The sequence below is a fragment of the Aptenodytes patagonicus genome, chromosome 2 (assembly GCF_965638725.1).
Source record: "Aptenodytes patagonicus chromosome 2, bAptPat1.pri.cur, whole genome shotgun sequence".
NCBI lineage: Eukaryota > Metazoa > Chordata > Aves > Sphenisciformes > Spheniscidae > Aptenodytes > Aptenodytes patagonicus.
In genome coordinates this window covers 160605867-160629135 of record NC_134950.1, presented here as the reverse complement: position 1 = coordinate 160629135, position 23269 = coordinate 160605867, and the positions used below count along the sequence as shown (strand labels likewise).

At 43.0% G+C, this 23269-nt stretch overlaps 1 protein-coding gene across 6 annotated transcripts in view; it reads right to left on the bottom strand.

The window, feature by feature from the left end:
* Positions 1 to 9007: 9007 nt before the first annotated feature.
* Positions 9008 to 23269, bottom strand: part of DIP2C (disco interacting protein 2 homolog C) — a 333508-nt gene continuing 319246 nt past the window's right edge. For all 6 annotated transcript variants that reach the window (XM_076331894.1, XM_076331896.1, XM_076331898.1 and 3 more), the window contains 5 exons: positions 21679 to 21736; positions 20513 to 20587; positions 18999 to 19173; positions 17037 to 17160; positions 9008 to 12155 (listed from right to left, as the gene is read on the bottom strand). In XM_076331894.1, coding sequence (XP_076188009.1) covers positions 11903 to 12155; positions 17037 to 17160; positions 18999 to 19173; positions 20513 to 20587; positions 21679 to 21736 — 685 coding nt within the window. In that variant the 3' untranslated portion in view covers positions 9008 to 11902. The remainder of the gene's footprint in view (positions 12156 to 17036; positions 17161 to 18998; positions 19174 to 20512; positions 20588 to 21678; positions 21737 to 23269) is intronic.

Below are 23269 nucleotides of genomic sequence, written 5' to 3'. Positions count from 1 at the left end.
CTGAAAGTGTCTGTGTCGATTTTGGCCAGTTGTCCTCACGTCCTTGGGTGGGCGTGCATACGGCTGCTATTTTTGCTTGTCCTCACCTAGAAAGACCGGGGCTGTGGATGGGGAGTGGTGCCTGAACTCGCAGGGACCTTGCTCCTGACTCCAGGTGAGCTGGCAGGTCCAGGCAAGGGCTTGAGCACTTAACAATGGCTCTCGGCACCGAAAGTGAATCTTTTCAGCCCGTTCAGGGCCAGCAGCCTCCGAGGGCTGCGTCCATCATGTTCTGATTTAATGCCAGGTCCTGCACTTCCAGCAGCCAGGGTGGGGCTCGCAGACCCCCTTCTCCCTGTGCTTCCTCTCACCAGAGGCCCCACTCTGCCTCCTCCCTCGCCCAGTCACCAACCCTGAGCCTGCGCCTGTTACTTATTTTATTAATAATTTTATCTGGAGGGACTGAGAGGACTCTATGAATCCAGCTCCAGCCTGAACGGTGGCAGCATTTCTCTTACAAATGCCGCCCTGAGAAGCAGTCTCCCTCACTTATTTTCGAAGTTGGGACTTGCTGCCAGCGAGGGAGCAGAGGGCTCGTGCTGGTGCTGCTGCCCACGGGGCATGTCCCACAGCCACCCCCAAGAGAAAGGGCCATTTGGGGATGAGCCACAGGCAGGGTGGGTTGTCCTAGAGCCCCATTGTGACTTCAGGGCTGCAGGAGGGACACTGTGGGAATTGGTTTCTCTGTGGCCATTAAGAATTTCCCTGTGGGAATTAAGACCTGGCAAGACCTGCTCGTCCCAGGAGGAAAAAAAAAAATTATATTTTAAATATTTAAAGATCCCTCAGAAGTCTCTTTTATTATTTTGCTAGCCAAACTTTTCTGTTCTTACATGAGTCATAGCATTTTACCCAAGAGTGCAAATTTTATTCATTCATCTTGATGAAACTCGATTAAATACAAATAACCGGCGTATTGCAAATGAATCATTTATGCTGAATCAAGCCAGCAAAGCAGGATCAGGAAGAAGCAGCGTCCCCTTTGAGCACCCTTTCCCAGGCCCTCTCCCCTTTCGATGACTGCTTTTAGCCTCTAAGCACAGCACCGCTCACCAGCACCTCACTGGCAGAAATCCTTGGTGGAAGTGCCCCCCCGGCACTCCTTCCCCACGTGCATTTGCCGGTTCAGGTGTCACCAGTGGGGCCGGTAGCGGGACCAAACACATTAAATGCTTTGGAAGTGCCACGGGTCCTCTGTGACCTGCCGTACCCCGCCACACGTCCCACGCCGGGCCCTGTCACTGCCACCCCTGCAAAGCAGAGGAGGATATTTGTCCTTGCACTGCCCCAAATCTGCAAATTTCCTTCCACCAGAAATCTTAGGATGAGCAGGGGTTTCTTTGGGCTGCTGCATCTTCACCACTGCAGACAGGGCTATATCTCAGTGCTCCTAGGGCACCAGTCTTAAAGGCATTATTTGGCTTTTTATTGTTGGCTTTTCCTATTTTTTATCGTTGTTATTATTGTTGTTGTTATTGTTAACATCATCACCATCATCATCATTATTATTATTTAATAATTTTAACTCTGGCTATTGCTTTATTTTCATAAGGAGGAGCAGTGGTTTCTGCCTCCTGCTTCCTTTAGGTGGAGTGAGCTGCCCAGCTCAGGGCTTGTTTGCCTTTCCAGCTCTTAAATGACCGAGTATGTGAAATATGTTTGGGATTTGTTACCGGTAGTTAGGGGCTACCCAGCCAATTTTAGCCTCACTGAGTGAGAGCACATATGTGATCTGTGCATATGCTTTCCAAATGCTTTCATAAATCAAACTGGGGGGGGGGGGTATCAAAACCAGAAAGGCCCTTCTTGCATTGTTCCATATTAAGGAAATTCAATTGTAAGTGGAAAGGTCCATGCATTTGTGAGAATAATAGAGTATTTTTGGTTTTAAGTGGGAGATGTTTATAGCTAACGTAAAGGGAAAAAACCAGCTATCTTGGACCTTCCAAAACCCTGAAAAAACCTGTCATATTTTATCTTAATAAAACCTATTTCCAGACGTCAAAAGGCTCAAAAGTACGTTAGACTCTGAGTAATGCTCTTTAAAAAAGAAATGCTGGGTTGCTAAAGGTTCAAAATTGTCAAATCAGAAAAGGAAAGAGAACCCAGAAAGAATTAACTCTAAATTGCCCCTCCTGCTCCAAATGGCCGTGCCTGCCCCAGGACCTCTCCAGCCCCACGGCCCTGGAGCCAGTAGTGAAGTGCGGAAAGATGCCTTCAGGCATGGCAAACAGCGATGGAGGGGCTGGAATTAAATACAGCATCTGCTTTGCAGATAGTTTTTGCATAGAAGGGGACTAATAATTGAAGATAATACAGAAAGAAGGCTGAGAGAGTGAGAACAGGCCATGCTAAAAGGCAGAGCAATGTGTTTGTTTACGAAACCACCGGCCAGTTTCTGTTAATTCCCTGGAAGTGAAAACCAAGCTGGCGCAAAGCTTCAATGGAAATAGGATTTGCCCCAGAGAGGTACTTAAAAATAAGCTTGAGTTCTGCATAGAGAAGACACTGTGAAACTGGTTATACGAATGCTTTACTAGTGTTTGGAAAAGGACTTCTGCAGCAGAAAACAATGTTTATTAATAAAGCCAGAGCACTGTTTTATTTTTAACTACTTTGTTAACAGGAAAAGTATCTTTTGCAGCCAGCCACTGCAGGTGGCTCAGGACCCCGCTTATTGCCACGCGAGGTCTCTGCCTCTCCTCCGCTCGTGCTCCCATGGGAAAAGCATGTGGGAGACAGCTCTGCACAGGGCTGGTGCTGAACCACAATCCCACTGCACTTGGCCACAGCAATGAGCTTTTGCCCCTTGTAACAGGGCCTTCAAGGGGAAAAATGGCTTCATTAAAAGCAAAAAAGGAATCAGTGCCTTGCACACAGCAGCTCTCGAAAACCCTGTTATCAGGAAAGAGGGTTTTGCCTGGTGTGGGCCACCCACGCATGCCTCGGCTGATCAGGGCGCCCCATTAACTGTCCTCGTTAGGAGGAATAAGAGCCGTTTCCACGTGAGAGAGCTGTGCGGGTCTGGCGTGCTCTCAGGAGGGAGCAAAATGAGGCGTCCAAACCCCAGCGGCACGGGCAGCGCGGCGCAGGCAGGGAGCTCCTCTGCTGCCTGCGCTGCAGCTCAGCCCCCACCAAAGAGCAACACTGGCTCCTTCCCGAGGAAAAAGCATGGCCAGAAACTCTGCCATGCATGGCTTATGCACTAGAGAGAGAGAATTTCTTTGGCTGACGCAACACTTGACCGAGTGACAGAGCCTTTCCCTGTCTTTTCACAAGTCTGCAAAGACCATGAGTGCCAGAAAGCCTTTTATTTTTCCCCTGAAGAAACAAAAGATGTGCAACTCAGTAATGCAATTGCGTGTTATTTTTTTTCCTGCAGACGCTGGAGCCAGCAGCATTTTAACTCTGGGCTCCCTAATGTCAGTGGCCGCTGCAGTAGTGAGCAAGCTGCTCCGTGCTAATCGAGCTGTTGGGAGTCGGCGCTGGATGCTGAGCTGGAGCCCAGGACTGCGCACCCCTTCCCACCAGCAGCGTGGCCGCTGCGTCTCTGTGCAATATTTGGATGGGTGCAATGCTGCGCTTGCAAAAAAAGACCCCAAGCCTTGGATTTTGTATTTCGCTCCAGTTGGTGGGGTGACGTGGGGTTTTCAGGGCCCGGAAGGGGAGCAGGAGGCAGCTCACACAGCCGGTCCCTGCCACGGGGTGCTGGATCTGTCCTGCAGTGCCACGCTGACGTGCCGGTGCTGCCGCCAGCTCCGGCTGAGAAGGGTCTGAGCCACCTCAAGCTTGGCCCAGTACAGGAGCCTCCTTTCGAAAGCTGTTGACAATAATAAGCATCAACTGCTGCAGGAAAGGCCCGTGCAGGGAACGAGCAGCCAGGAATTCAAGCTTAAGAGCTACAGGCCTCCCTGAACTCCTCCCCAGCCTGGCACAACCCAGCCTGCCACCCTTTTGCCCTTGCAAGCTCCCTGCTAGGGCCCAGCCTGTGCCTGCAGCGAGCCCTCCCTGACCAGCGGCACGGCGTGGCTGCTGCCTCGGCAGTCCTGGGATCAACTGAGGAATTACACCTGCCCGCGCCTCGAAAATAATCAGTGCCACCACCCCCTTCCCCCGAAACCCTGCTTCACTGCCTTTGACTGACAGGCCTTAGGGAAACCTTAACCACAGTCCCCACACAGCCACACAGCCAGCCCCCTGTCACCCCCTCGGGGGTGAGCTCCATCTCCCGGCAGTGGTTTCTCCTGGGCACGACGCCCATGCCCAAAGCCTGTCTTTTTAGCAGAAGGATCCTGGGGATACACTCTCTGTACAGAATTAGCTGCAGAGATATAACCTATTTACAGGCTTTTCTGGTAAGAGCTTGTTCAGAATTTGCCAATTCTTCACCTAATCTTGATCTCTGGTCAGGAGATCTCTGGGCAGAGGGAGTGTTTCCATCTCTCCCACCTACTGCAATCACCATTTGGTACAGCAAAGCGGTGTCCAGAGTCCCCTGTCCCGCAACAGCCCTTGTTTTAAAAAAAAAAAAAAAGGCTGAATTTTGATTTAGAAACTCATTTCTGTACGTTAGTACTCAGCACCTCAGAACAGAAATTGTGGTGACATTTTTATGGTGGTTTGAGGTCCTCCAGCTTGTTGACTGAGTACCCAAGCCTTGAGAACTCCTGGAGCTTGGAGGAGCTTTGCTAAACAGCAGCTGCTATGGCTGAAATTCAAAGCAATGTGTCAGCAACATTTGGAGGAGGAGGAGCAGGAGGCAGAGGACCAAAAGAAGGAGGCAGAGGAGGAAGAGGAGGAGGAAGAGGAGGGCCATTTTCATTTGCCCATCCAGAAGCTGCAGTAGGAAGATGGGGTGGCAATTTGGTATGCGGGTGAAATCTGTCCTTTTGCATGTCGGCACCACAGACTTTTTTAACAAAGCCACTTTATGACACGATGGCAGTCACTGGGGACTCTGCTTGCGCAGGACGCGTAGCTCAGCTGTGGAGTTAGAGACACCCATCAGGACATTCCTGAGCATCTTTTAGATGGGCCAACTCCATAATCTCTATTAACATGACTTCACTAGGGCTGACTGGATGAAAGTGCAGAACTGGATCCAAAGGAGTAACCATGGGACTGGGGGCAGGGGAGGGATTTTTTTTGCTTTGACTTTCTTTTATCCTTTACTTTTTTATTTTTCTTAGCCAACTTTTAATCCATGGTTTGGTTGGCTTGAGCCTGTGTTCAGAGCAGGAATGTTCCTGTGCAAAGGCACCCACAAAGGGCAGGGGAAGTTCTCCAAAGGCTTTTTGTGGAGCAAACACTGCCCTGGAAGGGAATGTCAGTCAAATTTCTTACCATTTACTAAACTCAGGTTCATCACACGATCCCATCCCTCTGACCTCAAAGGTCATGTGCGACTCCATTGGTGCCGCAGAGCAGGGCTCCTCGCCTCACTCGTCCCCCATGGGGCACACCGGGATCGGGGTGCTCCCCCAGCCTGGCCTTCCTCCATGAACTGGGGTGCAGGGTATCAGCTCCGCGTCAGCCGAGCGGGACTGATCGTGCCAAACTTCAGAAGAGCCCTCCGAGATGCTTGTGTACTTCCTAATGGGAACCATATGGGCACGGCGAGGAAGCCGTGTAACTTCTGCCGCTCCTTAAGGACCCTACTGAAAATGCTCTCCCTTTGAGATACAGTCAACCCATATTCAAAACCAAAGTCACATGTGGGCTCAGGGATTTTTTTTTTTTTTTTTTTTTTTTTTTAAAGAGTATGACTTGAAGTGCAGGTCAGCACTGAGCAAGTGCTCTCAACATGTCCTCTAATTATTATCCTTCCTGTGGCTCAGCATTTCCAAATCAAAACTGGATAAATAGAACAAACATATTTTACCTAAAATTAAGTCAAACTGCCAACGAGACCAATCGTAACCTGCATTTCTGGTCACTTTCTCTGACACTTACACTTTGTCGTGTCTCGGACTGACACATTGCATCCCGACTTTGTCTCTCTCCTGCAGATGCGCTGGCTTTATTGTGCTGGAGAAATAAATGGTGCTGTTAGTTGTAAGTAAAGTGCAATGAGAGTGCACGTGTCTGCATGCATGCACAGCAAAAATGCAGTCGCACTGTTTTTGCAGTGAGGCTACAGCCCTGTTATGTGATCCACTGGAAGTGGGAGCATTTTAACGGAAGTTTTAATTTAAGAAAATCTGAGTTTTTTAGAAAATTTTCAAAATTGAGTGATCTCATTGAGTCATTTTATTATGGCTTAAACCAGCAGTTAAAAGCCTCTTCTTCTGTTAAAAGGCTTTGCCCCGAGATGAAAAAATACTTCCGTCCTCTGAACGAAAAAATAATTACAGCTGAGACCACACTTCATTTGCTTTTCTCTTTCTCTTTACTAACCAGAGAGCTGTTAGAGGAGCGAAGGGAAGAACTTAAACATTCCCCATTCAGTTTTTGCTGGCCCTACACCCTGGACTGGTGGGGTGGGCTGCGGGTTTCCATGACTGCGGATGCCCAGCGCCTGCCCCTGCAACACACAGGCGTCTTGGGGCTGTGCGTCTCCATCACGGCCCCTGTGCAGGCAGCTAACCTGGGCTGAGCCGCTGCGGCTGCAGCACGGCCACGCGCACGGCTGCCAGACCCTGCAAATGCGCATGTGTGTATCCTCACCCCGGCGCGGAGCTATGTGCGGTGGGCAGAGAAGGGGGCACGCACAAAAAATCCTCTCGTGGATTTCAGGAAAGTATCCGAAACCAAATGTTTGTGAGAGGCATCCTAGAAATGTTAATGATCACGTGTGTCTGCAATGGAAAGTTTAACTCCTTTGTATCTCCTCGGCCACTAATTTCCTGTGGGCAGTTGGCTCAAATTCTCATCTTCCTCTGCTCTGTGAATACTGGCCATGCCATACTCCCCTCCAAACCTTGCCTCATGGAAACATTATTTTCTTCTTGCACGCAGCTGCTTTTCTTACCCTAGTCTTCTCTCAGCACTTCCCTGCTTCAGTCCTGCCTTTCCCTGACACAGACCTGTTTTCTTTTTATTTTCCTGAACCTTGGAGATTGGGATAACCTCTCTTCCTCTCTTGCGCCACGTCTGTCCTCCTGCCTCCATACATTTCCTCTCTTGGGTGTTATCCCAAAGCCCCTTGGCCGAGTTCAGCAGGTGGTAGGTAGTTCATCCAAGCCTCCAGACTGAATGTGGGGCGAAGAGCAGCAGGGCTGTGTGTCCCAGCACCTGGACCTCCCCGATTTGAAATGGGCTCACCTAGGTGAGGAAATGAAAATGTAGGCCCCTAAATTAGGTGCCTGATACCACTGGCTTATAGTCTCAATTGCTTGACCCTTACCCCCATATGCACAGTCTTCTCTTTTCTGGCCTTACCTCCCTTCTACACCAAATGCTCTTCCTAAACCACCCCCACCGGGATGATCTTTCTGGGCTTTACCTCTCCCCGCGCTGCCCAGGCAGCTGTGGCCCACACCAGCGCCCAGCCCAGGCCCCCAAAACCACAGGCACGCCCCGCGCAGACGCCACAGCAGGGATTTGTATCCCCAAGGTTGCAGAGAGGGGTCTGCGACCGCTCAGGCTGACTGCAAAAAGCTGTGTGGGAGAAAGTTGGTAGTTCCCCCAGACCCGGCTCTCCTGCGATTTCGTTCACAAGGTGACTGGTGAGAATTTGTTGTTGTTCTCTGTGCATGTCCTTCCCTCCTCACCTTATACGATAATGCTGCATAAAGGAAATTTTTGTGTTGAAAAACACACAAAAAAAGCTGCAAGGTCTTTTATTAAGCTTTTTCCAGTTCTTACCTTGTTAGCATCAACCTGATAATGCATAAATTATACTGTTCTTAGTGTGCATGAAATTGTTCTTCTAACCCTACTGAAGGTTTTTTTTTCTTGAGATTTCCCCCCCAGCTTTTCAGTGCTATAGCCACCATTCGCCAAAATGATTTTTAAAATGCGTACTTGAAAGATTTTGACCTTTTAAAAATCCTCATCATCATTAGCACAAAACATCAAAAACCTTCTTTTATAAAATGATTTGTAAAATTGAATCAGGAACTACTTGCTGTTCTGGCATCCTCTTCCTTCTGCCACCCCTAACTCGCCGTCTCCCTCCCACAGTTTCTGGGTTGCACTCTCTGCTCTGGAAAATTGTGGTTCCTCTAACCTGCACCCACCTCTTCTGATGAGCAACCTGAAATCTGAGCCATTGGAGACGGGATTTTATACCTTGAACTTCTCAGATGGGCTACCAAAGAAAAGAGGACACAGAATTTCACCCTTTGAAATCCCATTTGGAAAATCAGAGCGAGGGCCAAACCTCTTCTCTGGGGACGCTGCTACTCGGCGGCTGGGAGCCGGCTCTGCAATCAAGGTACTTTCGGAAAAGGCCAATGGAAATAGGCAGATCACATTTCCTAGGGGTTTTATCTGGTCATCCAAGGCTTCTGAATTGATACGGAGGTTCTAGCCCCACATGTGTGACCAAGCGGTTACCCATATACTTCCACTGGCAGAAAGCTCCAGCAGAGATGTAACACCTGGATCAACAACTGAAGCGACTGATTAGCAATATGCCGGTAGCAAGACCTTGCAACAAAAGTGATAAGTGACAAATTTGAGGAGTTTTACAGTACTAATGCTTGTTATTGCTTCTCACAAAATGTTACCAAGCTTACAATAATCTTTACACTTTCAGCAAAAATGTGAACAGTATATTTGAATATATTAAAAAGAATTAAAAAAACATTTCACAAAAAACATTTGTTGCCATATGAAAGTCTTTCAGCAATAAATGCCCACACCAGTATTTAAACATTGTTAAAAGTATAATGATTTGTACTAATAAATTATGCAACAAGAGAGGTAAACAAAATAAAATTACAGTATAGCTCTCCATGTTCCTCCACTGAGCGTCCGCAGCTCTCGGAAGCTCCATTTTAGATGACTAATTAAGAAACCGATATTTTCAGAGCAACAAAAATAAAAGCTTTTATTTGTTCATTTGAATATAAAACAGGCGTTATCACAGATGTACAAAGCGTACTGGTGGTTTAACATACAAGAAGGTTGCTGTCCTTTGCACATAAAAATTTTTGTTTGAAACTGTGATTGGCTGAGTTACATGAATTTCTCTAACCAGTCACCACACTCTATGAAATAACGCTGCTAACATTCAACTGATAAAAGGGACAGTCTTCCCTTGGGTAAAGTGTCAAGCAGGATTAAATATATATAATAAACAAGCACCATGAGGAATCTGCTCCTGTTTGATTAGTTTTGTGTTTAAATGTTCATTGTGTACCCTCTTTTTTTGTGCATGTGCATCAAGTTGATTACATGGTTTTGTCTGACTCCAAAAGCACAAGGTCACAAGACAAACATTTTATACATTCTCATGAATGGTTTATCTACAGTACAATTTCTAATACAGAACAATCCTTCTTTATTGCTCAGTCTGATGGTGCTTAAATGTTTCCTTCCTTTTGCTTGCACAACAAAACCAGAAACTCAGTTTATCGTTTCTCTTAACTCAGGATTTAACAACCACGGATGACAGGTTGCAGAAGAGAGCTGTTATTAACTGCGTTTCACAACTGCGTTGCAGTTCTTTTATTCTCTACAAATGCAAAGTTGACTTCGTGAAGGTTAAAGTGATGCTTTGAACGACAGCGAGATTTGTTTTGCAGTACTGAGATCAGCGATAGCAGGACTTCACAAGTTAGTTCACACACTGCAATTATGTTTGTAATCGATCAACATCTTGTCTGAAACCTTACAACAACTTGCCATTAAGAACAGATTTTATTCTTTTTAGGGAGCAGAAAATGAATTTGACAAAATATAGGATTGGTCTGCAGAGCATGAATAGGGCTATTCACAGGACAGTGGAGGCGGAAAGGATGGTCTGAAAGAAAACGCGTCTGACATGGCAAGATGCTCTGTACTGTACATGCAGACTAAAACGTCCCTACCTTTTAAAAAGATTCTAAACACCCAGCATTGAGACTCCCTTATACGTGATATAAACATGATTACATTTGCCCTGCAACAATCTTAGTCATGCATATCCGGTAATGAGAGCCAGCACATGAACGTCATTTGGGACAATAAGAAAAGCATTCTTGGACTGCAGCTGGTAAATCCCACTCTCGATCACAAACAGGTCAATTCAGTTACAACCACATGAAGGAAAGGGAAGGTTTTAAAAAAAGGGGCACGGGGTGCAGGGAAGACAACAGAACTGGGGAATCAAACCTCTCTTTTATCCAAAGGTAGTAAAATGAAGGCAGCTGTGATGCATGTTTTCCTACTCTTCTCCCGTGATGGTCTCAGATCAGAGACCGCAGGACTCCTCCGTTCTTTAAACAGGCAGATCGGTTCCTCTGATGTTTTAATGCGTTTAGGGACTAGTTAGCAGATGCACGATTCGTGCCATATCGGTTGTCGTGACTGTACGCTCCTCTCTGTTAAGGAATAAATTAAAGACCATCGAAACAATCGTTTCCTGTAAATGTAAACTGGATGCATTGGCCACCGAGCTACGTGTCCTAGCTGAGAGGCAAATTGATAACTGTGCAAATAACCCCAAAACTTTTCCTTATAGCAATAAAAACACCAACTAAAACAATGAAAAAAATTGTGCAACAAAATTCTGCAGCTAGACAACAGTGCTATTCCTCAACCTGCCTTTTCTAAGTCTAACAAGTGTATGCACATGCCAGCACGAATACTTATTGTTGCCTCCATGGCAAAGAAAAGAAAATTATTGTAGTGCATTTTTAGTCTTAAATTCATTCACTGCCTTAAAGGCAGCAATAATTCCACTTGCTGGTATCTAGAGGATTCTTTTCGACAGGGATACTTAGCAATCCAGGATTGCTTTTTTTTCCAAAAATTTGTGAGTAACATTTGATTATCTACAGTGGGAGACACCATGCAAGTGACAAGTACTGCATTTTAAACTTTAAAATCTTTTGTCATTAGTGAATTTATATTTCATATATATATATTTGATGTGATACTATCCACTCAAGATAATACAACACTTTGTTTTTATATTAGCAAACATTTCAAGAGTTTAATATTCTTGAATGTTTTTTCTCTTTTATACTTCTAAAGAGATCAAAATAAATTAAACGTTTTGTACATAATTACAGAAGAAGTAGTTAACTTATTTTATCTTTTTAGTTTAGTACAAAGATATTTGCAAGTTCATTGCCGAAATACACCTTATTTATAAATTTCTTCCATTCTAACGCTAACAGCAAAGGCTCTTTGGCCTTTGGGCTTTCAGCATCTCCGACAGAAAGCTGCAAGATTTCTAATTGAAAGGTGCTACTTTGGGTATTCTCCTCGTACCACTACATAGTTTCCTAAGATGTGGGATCTAAAATGGCTTAAGTTAGTAACGGATCTGTATTCATCAGCTTTTTATGACATATTAAAACAAATGAAGAAAACAATTATTTGTATTAGTATGCAAATTGTTTTAAAAGAATCCATTTGGAGGGCAGAATAAAAAAAAAAAATCTACTTCAGCTTACTTAATGTAAAATACAAAGCCACATTTACTCAAAAAGCAGTATTGTCCAATAAGCAAAAAAAAAAAAAAGTTTAAAATGGGCTTTTCCAACACACTGAAGGGTCTTACCCCATAGTCCTTCTTTTCTAAAATTTAGTGGTAAAAGAAAACATTTCACATTTTATTTCCTGCCAATCGTGACTGCTTTGAAAAGTCGTAATAGAAACACAGTTCCATTCTGATGAGTGTCAGCATCTTATCTGCACACTTTTTTAGTGGACACCAAAAAATTTTATACATCTATAGTAAAGTCCATGGAAGCTTTAAGGTACAAGACTACATGTTGTAGGCCACATAGATGGGATCTAGCTGGTCTGCCAAAAATCCATCTCGTAGGTGCATACGTTGTTTCTCTCCACGGGAGTTGATAGGAATTACACCAATGTCCACAACCACCACCACCCCTACAATCAGATAGTGTTCCTCCAGGACCACATTGGTGACCAAAGGAACCAGGTCCAAAGCTTCTTGTTCCGATCCATCCAGCTCAACTACAACGACCAATAAATTCGTCCAGGTAAACACCGCACTGGAACAAAAGAAAAAACATTATTAGTGGTGGGGTTTTTTTACCCATTTCATTTTTTACTCTTTTCATTCCACCTTGGTTACCTTTTGTTTCAACTCCTAGGGCTCCTTCTGTACGCTCACCACAAAGCATAAGTAGCAAGAGAGAACATGTCTGCAGGCAGGGGCAGAACAGCCCCACTAGCTCTCACTTTAATATTGCTGCAATACTAAGTATTGGGCTAAACTTTACAGAAACTCAAGTTTAGTCCTTGCTCATCATGTAAGGAGGTAGTAAGACAAGGTGCGGTTCCCTCTGAAGCCAGAGAACTGTCACAGCACTGCTGTGTTCATGAAGGCACGCATGAGCGACGTGTGGGTGGAGGTGTCTTCTCTGGGGTTTTCTGAGGAGCAGCCCGGAAGAGCAAAGGGGGTTAAAAGAGGAGGCACCAAAAGTAATAGCAGGAACATAGCCCGAGCTGAAAGATCTTTGGGATAAACTTGGCCTAGCAAAGGGGTGCGGAGCCCTGGGAACGTTTACATGGCATACCGCAGGCTGCACAGAGGTCCCCAGGTGGCTGGGGAGGGGGCTTCCTCACTTGCACGGTGCTAGGCTAACATGGTTACATGCCTTCTGGATTGGGCTGGCTGCTGTCCAGGCAGGTCAGAGCTCATCACAAAAGGGCTGCGATTCTTCTGGACCAATTGGTTTATACAGAAATAAGCAGTGTCTCCATCTGTTTTATTTTGGTTGTGTTTTATTTCTGTTGGGTTTAAGGGGACAGGAGTTTTTACATTCCTTATTAACAGGTGAGATGGTCAAGGGAACACGATTATCACCAGTATCTCCTCTTTACTAAAAGAACTTTGTAAGACCCCAAAATTTTGGTTAAGCCCTTGAACTGAGGCAGGTAAATTTTGGTTTCTGCTACTGGACATCTTTTCTGACTAAGGATAATGCATTTATCCTTCCAGACATGGAGGCTGAGAGGGTATGAAAGTCGGTGTATGCTTCCCTCCATCCTCCTCCCCACATCTCAAATGTCTCCAAAGCCTCTGAAGTCTCACAGGAGGTTAGCAGGACTTAGGATCCACAAAGAGCAATCTCATTCTTCCTTGCAGGTGTTTAAGACACAGACGATGGTTATTTCTTCCTCTAACTTACTCCATAGCATAATTAATAATATTCTACACATGTAATTAATACATCAAGCCCTGTACTTTACCCTCCTTTACCTTATAAAATCAGGGGATAATTTCCCAGAACTTTCTTGAGCATAAGCATTTGAAAGAATATATTATGTATGTAAGCCAACTTCAAAAAGAGCTACTTACCCTAAAGTCAACGCTTGATTAAGACAGAATTGTCCTGTTTTAGTCTACTAAGACAATTCTGAAAATCCCTGTACTTTGGAAACGTATCTTATTTTGCCCAGAAGTTAGCTATGAAAATGTGCTCTATGTTGATGCTTAACAGAATGGATTTTTAGGAGAAAAGTACTTACTACTAAAAAAAATTCATTTTCAGATCCTGCCAAAGTACTATTTGATTGAATTCTTATGTGCTTATTGATCTGGAAACCTAATAGGCAGCCAAAGCAAGGCTGTGCCGGCTCCTTTTGACTTAGTACTGCTATGAAATGAATTTTAATTTGTTATGTTTTCACAGACAATCTAGGAAGTTTTGATGAATGCTGAATATTAACAAAGTGAAGTATCAGTCTGCACAGATGACCATCTCCAGAGAGGTCCTAGAATTTTTAAGGATTGCTGTACAAACATCTAAATTAGTATAATATATATTTTAGCAAAAAAGCCTGGGGAGGTTTTATTAAAAGGTAAGTTAGCACTTGAGACCATGCCCTAAACCTACTGTTAGCTTGTTACTTGGAAAAGCAATTAACGGCAAGATTCAGGAGCAGGTCCCTAAAACATGGCTTAGGAGAAGTTAGTTTGTCTGAGTTCAGAAGACTGATTCCCAAAGCTTTCATGAAGCTTCTATTAATTCCTAGAGTCGTCAATACTCCTAAGAGGGTTTCAATTTAATTTAAAACTCATTTCATATGTCATGATTCTAACTCACTGGTGACTGCTGTAAGTACAAGGAAATATTGCCCTTTGTGTTCCCACTAGTTGAGATGAAGATACATTGGCCAACATGTATCACTTATGAATAGATTCATTTTCTAGCCCTGAGGGAGAAAAAAGAACTTCCAAAAAACTAGGGACCCAGGAAGGCTGCACTTTCTCAAGAAATTATGATGTCACACCCAAGAGATGCAACACAGCCAATGCACTGAGCTGGGAATGGCCCCTCCTGCTGCTTCCATCCCACCAAATGCTTCAGAAAAAGCAAGGAAGTTGTTGAAACACCTCCAGAGAAAGAGGCCCGTAATGGTTTTCTTCTCCAAATATCATGTAGCTTTACCTATTTGTCATTATGCAGAAAGAGAAAACCACTTCTTAGCAAATTCCTCTTTCAAGAGTTTCAAGTTTAAATGAGTCAACAATGTGCTTTAACTAAAACACACACACACACACACACTATTTCTCAAGATATTCTGCAGTATTAAAAAACACTTTCAAAAATGGCTGGTGTAGTTATACATCACAATGTATAAGAGTGCCACTCTTTTGCTTGTTATGTATTGAGACACAGGAGGTCCAGAGTCAGACGTTGTTGATTTTGTGCTAAAATTCCTTAAGAGACCAGAATAATTTTAAATGACCTTTTAGATCTGATCCTCAATGACAAAAGTTGCACAGCAGGATGACATGTCAGTCAACAAGTCACCACTTTCCTCAATAGTGTTAAATGTTACCAAATGAGCATGTGTTTCTTGGAAGCTGAGGCTATTTTTACAGTCTATCGACTGGACATACCCAGCACCTTTTGTTTGCAGTAAGCACTGAGGCACTTAAATCTTTAATGGGTCACTGTAACCAAAACAACAGTGGCCTCCAGCAAGAACAGAGGCTCATGCCAGAGGTATATACAAAATATATATAAGAAGAAAGATTTTACTGGCTATTATTTTGTCAAGGGGTGTTTCCCAAAGACAAGAGGAGGATCTCTAGAAGCTGAAAGAGAAGTGAGAAAAGTCAAGGACAGTCAGGACTAAGACTATGAAAACTCCATGATGGTGGCTTGAGGGAGCTATTAGGCAGAACACTGCTTAGGAAGAGGTTGGGAACCGTGAGCAAACCAGATATTGTTGCTCTGAACTACTGCATGTCCATTTTCTGAAGGGACCACTTCAGAGGAACATCTAACTCATCAGCTACCTCTCTTTTTCAAGGAAAAACCAACCCTGAAGGCTTTCAATTTTGGCCTTTGGGCAAAGGGTAGTAATAGTACAGTGTGTTGTCTGAAATCTCGCTCATGTGCCTTGTATATTATCACCCAACTACTGGGAAGAGTTAAGGCACCAAGAATTATTTGCATGTACTTCTACCTTCTTGCAGAAATTCAGTGGCCTTTTTCTTCGGTCCTTCCAGCTTACTCCAACCCTTTTTTAGTTGCCACTATCCCACTCAGGATTTCCATGATAATGGAAGGAAAAAGATCCTCAAAGTGCTCTCAGTGGTCTTGAAAAAAGGAACATAATATAAGCATTTTTGGCCACTGAAGCCAATGATGACCATTTCTGCAGTGTGATATGGCTACTTCATTCACTGCCCATGAGCTCACACTTTGAGGACTTGCAAATCTCTGACAAACAGGTACTGCTGAACATAATCGATTTACGAATCTGTGGCCATCTTATAATAGAGCTGTCCCTAAATAGCTTGATCCAAAACCTTTCCATCCACTGCTGATACTGATCTGACACATTTTCAAGGAGAATTTCACAGCATCCTTAAAGTGTTCACACTGGTCTGTATGAGGACACAGAATCCGCCACCTTGTGTAACGGCTAGCTGGCACAAGACCACCATACCAGCAGTGATGATGCTCTAGGGAGGAGGCAATAAGGCAAAACCTCAGTTACAGTCAGCCAAGCAATCAACTGCCTTAATTTTAACAGATATTTAAGAAAAAAACAAGGTGTTTTGACTAAAGAAACCAGTCCGGTTGCCGTGCTTCATTATTAAGTTTACTGCTCCGGGCCACACCGTTGCAGCCAGGATTGAAAAGAAAAATGAAGAGTCACGTCTTACACTTGCTGAATTGCTCTGGCTGTTGTGACAGGTTCTTTTTGGTTGAAAGAAGAGCTGAGCTGAGGTTAGATCAAAACAAAACAACTACCTGACTCGGTCTTCTGATGCAAGAATAATGAAAAGCAATTTGTTCTCATGTCGGCCTCGGGAAATGATTACCTGCTGTGTGCATGTGATGATGTGATACATTGATTAAGACAACATCATTATTAACTCATTGATTTACTGCTTCAATTTCGATTGTGACCTTGATTTGATCACCGCTTGATTTACTAATAACCAATTCAAAAGTAACAGTGTGTTCACTAATAAAGTTTATTAGTGTGTTCATTTATTTGAAATGTTTGCTTGCTTACTCCTTCTAATAACAACACTCCTAAAGCCCGAACTCATACCAGTTTGCTTTTCCTGGTTAGAATATAAATCTCAAACTCCAAGAAACAGATATTGACCTACTTGAGAGCTGCTTGGCTCTCTCAAATTAAAAGCTTAATCCTTCACTTGTACTTAAAACCACAGAAAAAAAGAAGCATATTGAATGATCTTAGCAGAAAACAGTCCTTCCTGATTAAATCTGTTTGTGAAAAGTTTCGTCCTAAGGACATATTTACAGCTGGGTTATAAATCCTGTGACCATCCTGACAGGCCATTTCCTGGATCAATTGCAATATCCAAGAAAAAACCCCAGACATTATAGATATTTCAGCTTTATATAAGGGCCCTGGTGTTATATAATCCTTACCATTCTGTGATGCTCTTGTGTGCTCTAATTACAGAGGTTTCAATATCGATCGGATGGTATCTCATCCCTCGTAACTCCATGGCTTCATCTAATGCACCCACAACATAAAGTGCATCGTGGCGTTCTGGTTGTAAGGAAAAAAAATATTAATGATTCTATTCTCCAGTACATTAAATTACAAAAATGTTCACATTAATAAATAAGTAAAATAAGTATAATATTTATAAGCCATCCTCGAACGTCTGAAACCCCAAAGTGATTTCTGAACTGAAGTGCAATGCAGAGCAGGAAGCTGAAGAAAGGAAAGCGGAAACACTATTCCCATTTGAAGAAGAGAAAGGTGGAAGTCTTTATCCAAAGACGGTGGCATAAATTCCTGTTTTTCTCCCAGGTGGATGCAGAACAGACTCATTCTTTTTTAAGGCCCCCTAAATAGACAATAAGCTCCTTGTTTCTCTCTCTTTCTTTTGAAAGAGAAAGGATGGATTTGACCCTAACAGTATGGATGATGCTCTTCCAGTAGCATTGAGACGGCCAGTACCGATGCTTAAGGTGTATTACAAAGGTGTTTATCAATAAACTAGAAATACGTGCTATGTGCCAGATAGCAAATTGCTCATTCAGACAAATGGCAAACTCTGAAGCGTAATGCTCTTACAGTACAAATTTTTACTGACTAAAGAAGTAAATGAGGCTGAAATGACACTTTAAAAAAGATATTAGGCTGATAATAAACAACTGCATGTTATCCATAAAGGAAATAATATTCTCTAATAGACTTAAAAGCAGATAACTGGCTCTTTTTACATTAATTTAGATAGCTGCATGGTGGTAATGTAATAGCAATATAACCTCTACCAGTAAAAAAGGGCAGAGAACTTTCTGCACTGGGAGATAAAGTGGGAGGAGAACGGAGACTTAGCAACTCTTTGCCAGGAGAAGAGTTAAGCCATTTGGATGCTTAAGCTGCAATACCCTCAGAGAATCCTGAATTTGCTCAAGGCTGGGCTATCATTATGAAATGAAAAAAGCCTGCGCAACTGAAAGTAAATCTCTTCAGGAAGTTGCTAACATAAGGACATGGGCAGCAGTCGTAATCCACAGTGATTACTAAAATGCTTTCAGATTTGATTAATTCACTCTCTGGCTGAATAGCTGCTATTCTAATCGCAGTGACACCGGGGCCCTGGGATCGCTCCTGGAGGTGCTCGCAGCATTGCTAGAAACCATACTTTGACAACAGCCTCGACTGCCACCTCAGCCAGCCGCCATTCGTGGCACTGTGCTCTGCAAAAATCACAGGAAAGTAATGTTTTCCCAAGCAGAGACTTTGTGTGCCTGGCAGTGCTGGTTTGCTTACATGTGTACATGAGATAAGGATTGTCATAAAAACAAATAATGAAATCCTGTACGTTCCCAAAGAAACCCAAACACCCCGTAGCTTCTCCTGCAGGCTACTGCTTGTATTACATTTCAGTAACCGTCCCCGCAGGTTTAAAGACAGGGAAATTTGAGAAATGGACAGCTTCTGTAAATAAGTCTGTAATAAAGGAATTATCAAAGAAGGTGATTGTTACAGGAGGGACAGGGCTCAGACTCACAACAAGGCTTTTTCTATCTGCACGAATGCATTCCCGTGGATATGACTGCGAGAACAAATGGCGGCATTTTAAGCTGCATTTCATATTTTTCAAGCTGAAGCACCTGGCACATTAACAGTGCCAAAAAGTCACCGGTGGAGGGGATTTATAGCACCTGAGGTACAGCAAAGGAAAAGCAACTGTTTCAGTAGGGAAATCTTGCCCTCTATTTTATTTTCTGATTATTTTAACTAAGGCTTTTTTGCAGTTCTACAGGTTTCACAGACTGAACACGTTGGGTAGCGCAGGCCAAGAGACATGGTATCAGCCTCAAAATAATCCAAATTATGTGCATAGACCTAGATGACGAGAAAGCTCTTACCTCCGTTTGCATCTGTGAGTTCTGTTCTTCTCAGGAACCCCAAATAGCCAGTTCGAGCCCATATAGTCTGTGTGTCACCAAAGCTGAGTCTTGAATTAAAATGATCTGATTGCAAAGATTCATCTCCATAGATGGTAAAATACCCACTGGCATTGTGAGTGCTGTGAACCCATATCTAAGTTAAAAGCAATTATACTGGTATTAATTAAGGTAGCTTTCCAGAATGAAGCATTATTGAAAATTCTTGATGCAAGTATTTTTAGTCATAGCTAGATAATACTATAATGCCTTTTAACACTGGTTTCTGAACCTGTAACTGACCCAGTTTTAGGCAGAGAGACCCCAATCTAGCCTCGCTGAAGTCGGAGTGCGGATCTGAGCCGTGCCTGTTGGAGAGGGACGCTGGACTCACAGCTGCAAGGACATCGGCCTTGCAGCCCTCTGGCCCAAAGTTAGCCAGTGACCTGCACAGCCTCCTTGAATGGCTCAGCTAGCTCTGAGGTCTGTTGGTTATGGCAATTTTCAGAAAAGCCTACAGACCACAGTGCTCTTCCCTTAGTCCCACCCCCCCTGCCCCGGGTTCAGTACATTTACTCCAGCAGGGCATCCTCCATGAGCACCAGACAGGCAGATTATTTTAAAGGGTGAGGCCAGGGACCTTCACCTATGGAGAAGAATTCATTTCATCTAACTCAAGGCATCACGGAAATTTTTACAATTCATAATAATGAAATCTTACAGGTGAATCTTCACTATGAGGGTGGTGAGGCACTGGAACAGGTTGCCCAGGGAAGCTGTGGATGCCCCATCCCTGGAAGTGTTCAAGGCCAGGTTGGATGGGGCTTTGAGCAACCTGGTCTAGTGGAAGGTGTCCCTACCCATGGCAGGGGGGATTGGAACTAGATGATCTTTAAGGTCTCTTCCAACCCAAACCATTCTATGATTCTATGAATCTCAGAAATTAGATTGTAGTTTTAATTATGACTAAGCAAATTCTTCATTTTGTTAGGTAGATCTTTAATTGCTCATTGAAAATAACATTTTTTTTCTCTCTCTCGAAACACAAAATAAATTGGAAAAACATATAGCCTTGCTCAACTCAGCTAATGAGAGTACTTCAGTGCGTTGAAGCACAATGATTATAAAGAGAATAGCACTAGAAAACCATCTAGCTGAAATTAGACTAACCAATAAACTAATTTTTTCATATAAGTTTCCATCAGAATTAGTGAAGCACCAAGTAGAAAATGCAGTTAGAAACAGCAGATTTGTTTTCATTTTTTTAACAACCTTGAGCTATTATTAGTGTTTGTCAAGTATGTTACTAACAATTTTAATAATGATACAAATATCATGCTACACACTTTATATACTATAAAGATCTGTAGAATTCACAATTTTCTTAACCGGGCATTTGATAAGACATATTATAGGAAACCATTGGCATACACGATGATAGCTTTATCTCTGCAATTTAGTTCAGAGCATACAAAGGTTAAGTTTTCATGACTCACCTCACCAAGATGAGAATCTCCTAAGGGTCCCTTTGTTTCTGGATTAGCAATAATGATACGTACTCCTGGGAGGATCTATTGAAAGAAAACATGAGGCAGTAAGAAAGCAGATAGCAGCTTATGCAATCATATGCTGACTCTTCGTCCCCAAAAAACCTTCATTAGAAACTAGAAGAAATCCTTAAAAAGTTAAAGTAGACTTTATAACACAAAAAATTAAAATAGTCCATAGATGTAATAAATTCTGAGGTGTTTGGGAAATGCTACAAAACCTCTTTGTGAAAGCTGTTCCATCATTAAAAACTCCTCAGAAATCAAATGTTCACCTACAATACAGAAATCCTACAAAATGGCCCAAGTCTCTCTGAGAGTATATATTAGAATAGAAAAAAAAACCCCACACTAGCCACATGAAACTTTGGTCTGAAACAAAAAGAAAGCCAGAGGCACCGTGCAATCTCCCCCGAAAGAGCCCCTGCCGATGACTTCATGTAATGGACATTCAACCACTACAGAGGTGGGCAGATGTTAAACCCTAAAATAGAAAAGGCAGCATCCTCTGACCATGAGTGTTTGCAAAGCTATGGTTAGAAAGCTTTAGATGACACCTCTCCTTTCTCCCAAAGGCAGAGCACGCTCAGCAGTAGACCTCGGTCACTGGCACACAGCCAGACACCGCAGCTAGGGACAGAGCTGAGAGCAGCACTCCTATCTCTGTGTGCCGGTCCTGTGTCCTCACCCTGTCCCCACAGTGATGCCACCCACCAGGGATGGTCCCTCTGCAGGTGATCAGTAGCCTATGAGTACAGCGTTGGTAATCTCAGACCAGTTCTCAGTGGAGGTGGGTCTACATCAATAAAACTGCCTTCACTAGTGGCACATTAGTTGGCTGTTTCAAGAGGAGATGTGGAGAATGAAATACCTTCTTTTAGCGTAAAAGAAGGAAATGCTTTTTGCATAAAAGAGGGAGGTACAGCTTCTGAGAGAGCAGTAATGCATCAGTTACAACCATTGTGCTGTAACCTCAACAGTAAAGAAAGGTCTTCAGTCTGCACAGCTGATAAAGCCTTCCTCAACACTACATTCAAGTAAAAATGAACAGAAATGGAAATTTACTGAAAATATTCACCAGAAAAGTTATGTTTAAATCTTCTTTCAGTACTTACTTTTCCTGACTCCATGAGGGGCAAACTATGTGGAGATCCTCTTTCGACTAAACGAACTCTGTAAAATACATATAAAAATAATATGCATAATACACATTTGCATTTATTTGCTTTTCATTAACATTTATTTCTAAAAGGAATGGGTAATGGTCGCAGAGATTAACGTTATCTTTGAAACAGATGAAGCTTATATCCTGTAGAACGTAATCAGGCCCAATATTTAATCTTAGTCAACACTTACGGCTGGGAAAATAATGAAAAAAGACGTGTGTGAACTTTTTCTTAAATATTAAATTCTTCAAATGCAGTTGGTGCCTTTTATTTGTTTTTGATACATTTTTGTAAATGGAATTCCATGGAGAAATTTATTCACAACAAGAGGGATCTAAAATATTGATTTCCCACAAGAACATCATAAATGCCAGGGCACAGACACAAAAGCATGTGAGCTGAGTGAGCAACTACATTCCACGAGTAGCTAACAGTTAAAATCAAAGTCATATTGAAATAACTTATAACCTGGCCTCAGCTTCAAATCTGCATTTGCAATCTTTTAATTATTTTTAATAGACAGTGGTTGATAAACATTTTAATATTAAAAAAACCCAATCATTTAATGAAAAATGTTATTACTGCTGAGGTCAGACCCTTTCTCTGAGTGTGGCTTTCTGGTCCTCTCTCTTCCTTTCTTAGGTAACTTATTTACCCACTAAAGGAACAGAAATGGCAGCTCTCCTTCAGTGGTATGATGGTTTGGAAGGAAATACCTCATTTAACCTTAGAAAAGTACTCAGCAGTTTAGAATGAAAGAGACTTTAAAGTCCTAAAATAGCTGATGATCTCAGCCAGTAGATGGTGAAGAAAATTTGGTAACATCTAGCCATTTGTGTATCCTAAGTGAGATAACTTAAAAGTTCTAACAGCCCATGAAAACCTTAAACTTTCCACTCCTGAACATTTTTCATAATCCAATTAACCAAGCTAAATCTGGACTTCTGTCAAAAGAGCTGTTCTTACCTCTTTCCTCCCCTCAGCTCTGTGATTAGAAAGAAAAAAACCAACACAAGATGCCTAAAAACCAACCCTGTAAAAGGTAAAGATGAAACATCAGAAGAGAGGAAGACATAGCTAGGAGTAGATGGGTGGAGAACTGGATCCCGGTTAAACTGATCATAAAACTGCAGTCTGTTAGGAGCAGTCACGATAGATCTTTTTTGGACTGTTTTGAGGTCTTTTTATAGACAGAGTACCGCAGTGCTCAGTTTGGGAAAGGAGGGATGAGACACAGAGAGACCTCAGCTAGAGGTCCCTTTGGAGAAGAACAAAGCTTTGGCAAGTTCAGCCCATAAAGATAAAGGAGATGGAAAGATGATCTTTTTTTTTTTTAAAAAAAAACAAAACCCTATTTCTTTGCTCCAAAAGTCTTCTATAAAAGCTGGGACTGTCGAGGTCAAGGCAGGAATAGTGAATAGTGTTTTATCTGCAGTTCTGGGAAGTCTCTCGACCTTGATGGATGGGGCAGGGCTAAGCCCTGAGGCATTGCACATCAGTGCGAACAGTTCCTCACGCTAACAGAAAGAGATACAACCCA